Raw genomic sequence first — 9,144 nt, 5'->3', positions numbered from 1 at the left:
TTAGTAACAAGTGCGACATAGCGCAACATTTCAATAATAATAATAATAATAATAATAATAATAATAATAATTAATAATATAGATTACTACTTTATTATTTATATTAGGCTAAACTCAACCTGTACCATATATTTTTGCAAAAAAATGCATTGAAGATTGATAAAGAATAAAACCCTAGCATTGCACAAACCAGGATAATTATAATATCTGAAATGTATGAGATTACATTTGTTTCTTTACATATTTTCATAACGTAACTAATATTAAAATAAGTTTTACATCGTCATCTTGCAAACGCTTTGTGCTTTGTGTTTTTATTTTTTCGTTCTTTCTCTCTTTCCAGACGTGACTGCAACGCCGACCTGTTTGTCCTGCCTGGGCTTCCGTACCAAAGCCATGCTTGCGCTCACTCTCCGCAGCAGAAAAACACCGACGCAGAGACGAGCCCCGACGGGTGAGGAGGGGCCGGCCAGCGGAGAGGGACAGAGACTGACAAAATAGGTCGTCAAACAGGAGATTTGTGTCCAATTCAACACGATTGTCAGAGCAATGCGTGAAGAAAAGAAATACTATTGAGTCAGACAGCAGTCACACAAACAGCAAGTTTACATCCTCTTTTGGACATGCTGTACACGGCAGCCTGACGTCAAATCTTTACCTGTGCTCAAGGTACGAGATATACATGTGGTAGGTTTTCTTTTATCATCAGTATCAATGCACACTTTACAGTGATATAGCAACGCTGCTCTATTTCCTAAACGTGGGGAGGGATAATACTAAATTGCCTTGTTGTACATTGTCACACTTGTATTTATATCATCTGTCAAGTATCTTCAAAGTAGTCAACACCAAAGTTCACATGACTTATAAACTCTTTAAAACAATTGATTTAGATAGTGTTTGTAGGTATTCATTATTCTAAGATAGAGAGAGAGAAGAGAAATCATAGTTTTAATTCTGGTTGTCTTTCAGATTGATTCCTTCTTTGAACGTGACCATTTCAGGATGTTGCACTTGTGTTGTCATGTGGTGAGAAACCTTGGAGCAAAGGGAAGCCTCGGTAAAGGAGGCTCGCTAGCTTGGAAACAGTGGTGCGCTCCAGCGGTTCCTGTCTCGGCTTCCAGAGCAGCATGGCGGGCATTGCAGGGCTCGGCTGCGAGAGCGAAGGACAACATCATCATCATGGGCCCTCCTGGTGCAGGAAAGACAACAGTGGGGAAGATCATCAGCTGCAAATTAGGACTCCCATTCATTGATATCGATGATGACATACTTGAGAAGACTTGGAACATGACTGTGGCAGATAAACTGTCTGAAATCGGTGGTGAAAAATTCATAGAAGAGGAAGGCAAAGTGCTTTTACATTTTTCTGCAAACGAAAGTGTTGTTTCATTGACTGGGTCAAATCCAATGCATACTGCTGGCATGCAGCGTGTGAAGCAGGGTGGGATTGTAGTGTACCTGGATGTGAACACAGAAGATATCATACAGAGACTGTCCAAAATGAAAGTGACTAGAATAGTTGGACAAGGCCCAGGTGTCTCTATGAGGGAAATACTACGGTACAGACAACAGTTTTATGAAAAGTGGTACGACACAAGGGTGCTTTGTGGTGCTGGAGAAACTGTTGATGAAATGGTTGAAAAAGTACTCAAAGCACTGCAGAGATATCAGGATTCTGAATCTGAGACTTTTGTTTCAACCAGAAGCAATTTATTGGATAAGGATGGATCTGATACTGACCCAAAATTTTTCAGTGATGTTGTTATCGAGGGTTTAGCTCCGGATGGTGGACTTTACGTGCCTCGAAGCGGTCTGTTGAAGCTGACACCTGGTGAATGGCTGAGAATGGTAGACATGTCATTTCCTGAAAGATCACAAGTCCTGCTTGAAAATTGTATACATCCTGCTGATATACCTGCTTCAGAACTGAACCAAATGTTAAACAAGGCCTATGCAGATAATTTTGCTTGTCCCAGAATTGCACCGGTTAGACACCTTAAACGTAACCAATATGTTCAGGAACTTTTTCATGGCCCCACAGCGTCCTTTAAAGATTTGGCTCTGCAGTTGATGCCTCAACTTTTTGCCTACTGCCTTCCACAAACATGCAATTATTTGGTCCTGGTGGCAACATCTGGTGATACAGGTAGTGCAGTGCTGAATGGCTTCAATAACCTTAACGAGGTAGAGAGGCAGAGAATTGCTGTTTTGGCATTTTTCCCCGAAGAGGGTGTAAGTCCAATTCAAAAATTGCAAATGACAAGCTTTAAGGAGGGAAATGTGAAAGCTATTGGAATCAAATCGGACTTTGACTATTGTCAGAATGTGATCAAGCAGATGTTTTGCAATTCCAAGCTGACAGGGTACCTGGCAGTGGAGTATGGTACGGTCTTAAGTACTGCCAACTCCATTAATTGGGCCCGCCTGCTTCCACAAGTGGTTTATCATTCCTCGGCCTACCTAGATCTCGTCAGGCAGGGGGTCATTGCATTCGGAGACCCCATAGATGTTTGCATCCCAACCGGAAACTTTGGTAACATGTTGTCCGCCGTGTATGCAAAACGAATGGGAATTCCTATCAGAAAATTTATCTGCGCCTCCAACCAAAACAATGTCCTGACAGATTTCATTCGGACAGGGGAGTATGACCTTAGGAACAGGCAACTTTCACTTTCAAATTCTCCAGCGATAGACATTCTGAAATCCTCTAACCTTGAAAGATATATCTTTCACATTTCAGATGGTGACTGGCAGCTAGTTAAGGAGTTATTCTCCCAGTTGGATAGGGAGCAGTATTTTAAGATACCAAATGCTTTACTAGAAAGAATTCGTACGGACTGCTTGGCAGGCTGGTGCTCTGAAGAGGAGTGTCTGAGTGCCATCCGTCATGTTCACTCAGCGACCGGATACATTCTGGACACACACACAGCTGTTGCCAAGGTTGTAGCTGACCGCCTGCAGGACAGGACATGTCCCGTGGTCATTTCCTCCACTGCTCATCATGCCAAATTTGCTCCAACTGTTCTGCAAGCTTTAAAATTTCAAGACGCCACCGGATCTCCACTTGACCAGCTCAGCCTTCTCAGTTCACTAGGGTCCCAACCTCCTATGCATGCAGCCTTACTGAAGTCACTGAGAGGAAGCGAGAAACAGAAACACAAGGTGTGTGTGGCAAACTTCGATTCCTTGTCCGACGAAGTTGAAAATGTTATTCAAGATTCATTCTTGAAAGCTTACTGAAAACAATCACATTTGGTTATATTATTTTCAGAGTTGCAACATGAGGGGTTTTCCTTTCACATAACATACAATGTCGACAAGTCTTAACCCTGTTAAATGTTCATATTTTTTGGTTAATTTCCAAATCAGTTGAAGTATCACAAAAACAAGAAACAAACTGCATAATTGATTGGTGCAATCTATATTTATAATCTTTATTGTGCAAATTAAATAAGTTTTGGCCTGCAATATGAAAAACAAAGCCTTAATCATAAAAGGGCTGATTAATATATTGTTAATAGAATATTTTGCCAATTGTCCCATCTAAATCAGCTGTTGTGCTCTTTTTATTATTCATTTTGCATACAGTTTTACAGTTCTAAAGTGGTAGTTTATAAATGGGCAATTCCACCAAAAGGATGATTTCCATGCCAAAGTGCATGCCTCTATTTACTTCATTTGTATAAAACAATCAATTCCTACGACTTGCCTAATGTGATGTTAGGGGTCAGACAATCTTCAAATGAAAGTAATGGCACTGTTATTCTGTTTATTGCAAGGAGAAGGAAAATCCTTCTGTCCTGTAACCTGTAAAACATCTTAAAATAGATATGAAATGAGCTATTTTTTTTTTTTGTTAAAATACAACCTGAAACGATGCAGTGAAAAATGCTTGTTTATTAATAGCTCAAGTAATAGTAATTTGCCACTAGGTGGCATGCTTAGTTTTATTGTATAAAAGCCTGATAAATTACTTCTGATTTGCACTGTAGAAGAAGAAGTATAGATGGCTTTCAGAGAGGCCAGAACATTAAAAAAAATCTGTGGCTCATAACCATCAATTTATGTTGTAATTGTTTCAACTGGGTTTTACTCCCTCTTTATAGATAACATATTTTATTGTATTAAATATGATTATATATAACTTTCCATATGGTGTCTTTTATTTTTTCATCCCTTATTTTTAACTCTTAAGTGACATGAAAATATAATGGAAAAACAACTAAGCATATTGCCTTACAGAATCACATTTGTATATAATACTTCATTTTCATATGATATGATTGATCAATAAAGTATGAACATATACAGGCTATCTTAATTGTTACATATTTTGTATAGAATAATAATAGACTGCTTCAGAAAATCATACTTGTCATGTGTTAGAACTATAGAAAACAGAATATTGTAACATTGTAAATATATTACTGTCATTGCATTATTTCTCAGTTTAAACAAAATGATAAACTAATAAATTTAAATGTATGTTGGGCATATAAAATAAATATCAAAGATTAGTAAAATACCAAAGACTGAAAGCAGAAATAAATACAAGGAAACTGCCCAAACATCACATTATGCAGTTTTTCCACTAATTGTTCTTGCATAGTCTAGCCTTAATAGTGTCATATTCTTGTAAGATGTTTGTTGACTGATTATTATTTCCAAAAATGATCACTGTTCTCTTAAAAGGGTTTGTTAATACAGCACAAGAATGAAAACCCTGCCACGGTGCTACGAGTAACTCTCATCCAGCCATTTCCTGATATATACATATCCCAGGGAATCCACTTTAATATGATGTCTTGGGCACTTGTGTCAGACGCCCATATATTGTGTGTAAAGTTGTGCCTTTTATTTAGAGTTCTGAATCCATGCTCACTTGAGTTCCACTGTGGTTCTCTTTGCATCCTGACCCCATGTTTCATTGATGAGGTATAAGAAGTTAAGGTGGGTTGGTTTGATCTGTAACTTTCAGGATATTAAATGTCTTTGCCCAATATGCTTAAAATACCTTCTGTTTAAGAGATCCAGGTCCTTTATATTGCCTGTGTATGACACACCTTTGAGACCAGGTATTAATTGGTTTTATTTCAGCTGTTATTTGGGTAGCTATGATCTTTATTTAATCAAAATTAAAGAGAGTGTTCTATATTAGGTTTCACTAGTGAGTCACATTATTTTCAAAACATTTAACTGCATTAGATGGACATAAAGCATGCTAAATGAGAGAGAAAAATGAGTTTTTTCCCCCCAAACATTTTCCATTTATGAAAAAGACTAATGCTGCTGTGCCTGAAACGGTTGACCAAGAATGACTTAAATTGTATTCAGAGTGGACTCTTTTCTTCTTGGCTGTGGTTCAGAGGAAGGCAAAGTAGCTATTAAAGCAATGGGCTGATCTTTTCTAGTGACATTAAAACCCAGCTAATTAATTGATCTTGGTGAGGTTGTTGCTCCAGTAATTGCAAAATATGTCTAGGGAGAAAAGAGAAACATGCAGTGTGTGAGTGTCACATTAATGCTTTAAAACAGTAATTGCACAAAAACAAAAAGCCTTTCTGACACATTTGCTGTTTTTTGTTTTTTGGTGGGGAAAACATTCCTCAGTTATATTTAGTATATTTTGTTTAAAGTTAGTTTCTGCAGTATACATGGCAGTATAAGAGGCAGACATTAAACCCCCATAAATCTATGTGTCTGCACCCCCTATGTTACCCATTTAATGGCAGTGCCATGTTTAATAAAATGACATGTTTTCTATTACTTTTCCTCTGGCACTGTTTTGTTTTATGCAACAGTGACTATAAAATCAGATGCCACATTAATATGTGCAGTTGTCTTGGCAATCATCACTGTGCAAGAAACACAAATATTCACAAGAATCTTCAATCTTTTTTATATTCAGTTGACACAAATATTCTCCCTTCTCTATAAACTCTGCAAAACAAGGATTATGCAGTGTAAGAACTGTCACATTTTTATTTTAAATGGAAAGAAAATATAGAAATATGGCATCAACATACAATTCCTTGTGTACCTGGTATAACCATCTTTAATAAAACACACAACAATTATATACATTCAAACACTAATAATTGGTGTGTGTTGTGTCCTACCTTGATTTCTGTGTATATATATATATATTTTTTTTCTTTCTTTAAAAATATGTATATTGTTCTTGTTGTATGAATACCTGATATTTCCTGCTTCTGTTATAACACTTTTCACTGAATTTCATAACTATCATTTGTGAACTTGATATTATTCTCTTTAGTCTTGCTCATTATGAAAGCAATTATCTTGATGGTCACAGAGTCATACTGGCTTGGAATTGCATTCTGTGACAGTTTGTCACTGCTGCTATGACAGTTAATTGAATAATTAGTGGTGTATGTCAGTTATGACCTACCCATTATATAGCCATTATTTACTGAGGTCAAACATATAAATATATGAATTCCTTTTTGCTGCATTGCATAATGTTCTTCAATTTAGGTCCTAAAAATGTATTCAATTTCAGAAACAAATCACCCTGTATTGTGAAACTGAACTCCAAAAAGCATTCCATTATGTTTTAATACTGGTGCAATAGATTCTAAAACAAAGTCTGCATGATTTTTAATTGCCCTCAATGATATATGAAATCTTACAATTTTCTGTAGAATCGGCTGGTGTCTCAGTTTACGTCTCACTGTGACAAACGCCTCCAGCCATATATAGCAGAGCTTAAAGGTCTTTACTTTCAGCTGAAACCATCCACTGACCAATCTGGTGCCACAAAACATTTTGGTTGGTTGTTAAATAATTTATATTTTGTGTTAATTTGGAGCCACTGCACTTTGCTGTACATATCTGACTGATTTAAGTGCTTAAACTACAAAATTATCTTCATTTGATTTAAAATGTAACTTTTGGTTCCAAACATGATACTCTGGAGTAAATCTGTCTTCTGTGTGATCCATGTTTTCACAGAGCCCTGGGTAGAGTTGCTCATAAGTCAACCAAAACAGGCAAGTGCTATAAAAAAATATTTAGCTGGAGTATTGGTCTATTGGTCTAAAGATATAAAATGAAACTCACATTCATTGCATTACATTAGTAGACTTCATTGTTCCTTTTTAATTCTATAACTCTGCAAACTGATCCACTGTAGGAGGACTTTATAGTTGTAACATTTAATTGTTTCTGAATGCAATATATTAATCAAATGATTATCAGTCTGTTTTTTGTAACCTGAAATGTACTTTATTCTAAATCACTTTTGATCAGTTCATCAGAGGAATGCACAGGTTCAGTAAAACCATCTTAGGAAAAAAATAATTAATGCAATAATTATCAAGGCTAAATATCATGGTTAAATTGTTCTGATCCAACATAATTAACAATGAGGAGAAACAACACTGAGGATTTTTTTTTCTCCATTTGGTAAAATGGATCCTTTCCTAATTGTTTTAGTTTGCAAAGTTTTAAATTAATATTTAAAAAATACATATTTTGGTGCTAACTTATAATAAATGTCAAGTATGTAAAACTGTTAACAACATAATTCACTTGTTGATGTACTTGAAGTTCCTTCTTCAAGTTAGTGGACTAATTGTAAAGCCTTGTTGAATTTTAAGCACTTAAGAGCAACGTAAAAGAATACCTTCTGTAAATTCCCTTCAAAATATTGAGCAATACTTAATTAATGGCCACATTCACAATTCCTCTAACTATTATAAAAGTTATTAAAGTTCTATTTGGAAATATATATGCAATATTTTAATTACATTTTTAATTTGAATTGTTTTTTATTAATTCAGGATGTTAATAAACCCCCTGATGACTCACAGGGAAGAAAATCTTTGCAACACATCAGTCAAATAGCTTGATATTTAAAATGTAGTTATGAATATTCATAATCACTTGTTTTTGTTTTTGAATATGATTTACAGTACATTGTCAGTATGACATAATGATAATGTGAGAACCCCAGTAGTCATATCTGTGCTTAATGTGAAACATTCAGCAATATAATTCAAAACAGTGCAAACTCAAAGATTAAGAAATATATTTACATCTTGCAGATATAAAGGATGACTGAATGTCTGGCTACCTGCAAGTCTATGTGACATTTTCCGGCAGATATTTTTGAAAAGGTGACTCCACTTCTGTAACATTTATGCACATTTATGATCAGCAGCCGATTAGATCACTGGAGCAATCGGCTGAAGTCACAGATGAGGTTTGCATTATGGGTCTGTCTTCTTTCAGCAAGGCATTGCACAATGTTGATGCTACAAATAAAGTGTGATACATGACATGCTGTTTACCTGTGTTTTAGTTATTAATTTTGTTTATTAGGTTGAACATTTTCATCCCATCCAATTAATGTGCCCAAATCAATTAAGTATCACCCATTACAATGTGTCAGCATGTGTTTCGTCAAAAGCTGAATTCCCACTTTTAAAGTGCTCTTTTTAATAAGTTTTTAAAGCAACATTTCACACTTACATCTGTTTCAGAGGTGTACTTTTCACACCTCATTATGATGCATTTTAGGCTTAAACATGCTGTAATATCTGTTTAAAGTTATCAGGAATGACACCTGATGCAAAGAAGGTGATATTCTTAGTGTCTAAATAACTGGATGTTGCAACCTGCCATCTCATAGATGTGATTTACACTTGACTTTTTGCATAGAGCAAAAAGTTGAGGCACATACCACACTTAATTAGATCATGCTGTAATGTCATTGTCTGATGGAAAAGTTAGCCATATATATTAACTGCTCTTATAGGCAGTAATGAACAGTGAAGCGGTCAGGTGTGTATGAGGCATGGATATCAAGATCATGATATGTGTGCAAGGCAATCTTTATATTATTAGTATCTCATGATCACAAAATAATGTATCCTTGGATGCTAGTATTACATACCATTATCTTATGATCTGAAGATATCAAGTTGGAAATCACGAAATCCTGAGATAAGTTAAATTGTGAGCTAGAGAACACCAGGTATTAATTGGTTTTATTTCAGCTGTTATTTGGGTAGCTATGATCTTTATTTAATCAAAATTAAAGAGAGTGTTCTATATTAGGTTTCACTAGTGAGTCACATTATTTTCAAAACATTTAACTGCATTAGATGGACATAA

The 9,144-nt window shown here is 35.7% G+C and overlaps 1 protein-coding gene across 2 annotated transcripts; it reads left to right on the top strand.

Moving 5' to 3' along the window:
• Nucleotides 1-392: 392 nt before the first annotated feature.
• thnsl1 (threonine synthase like 1) lies at nt 393-8,289 on the top strand. Of its 2 annotated transcripts, none has more exons than XM_066718178.1 (2): nt 393-669; nt 973-8,289. In XM_066718178.1, the coding sequence occupies exon 2, from the start codon at nt 1,006-1,008 to the stop codon at nt 3,241-3,243; it is 2,238 nt and encodes a 745-aa protein (XP_066574275.1). In that variant the 5' UTR covers nt 393-669; nt 973-1,005; the 3' UTR covers nt 3,244-8,289. The 2 variants fall into 2 exon arrangements, with proteins under 2 accessions (XP_066574275.1, XP_066574266.1); XM_066718169.1 differs by having other exon boundaries at nt 393-687.
• The last annotated feature ends 855 nt before the right edge of the window (nt 8,290-9,144 follow it).

This window comes from Amia ocellicauda, chromosome 2 (assembly GCF_036373705.1).
Source record: "Amia ocellicauda isolate fAmiCal2 chromosome 2, fAmiCal2.hap1, whole genome shotgun sequence".
Taxonomy (NCBI): domain Eukaryota; kingdom Metazoa; phylum Chordata; class Actinopteri; order Amiiformes; family Amiidae; genus Amia; species Amia ocellicauda.
Note: the sequence above shows the minus strand (reverse complement) of the source record. Positions and strands in the feature narration are given on the sequence as shown.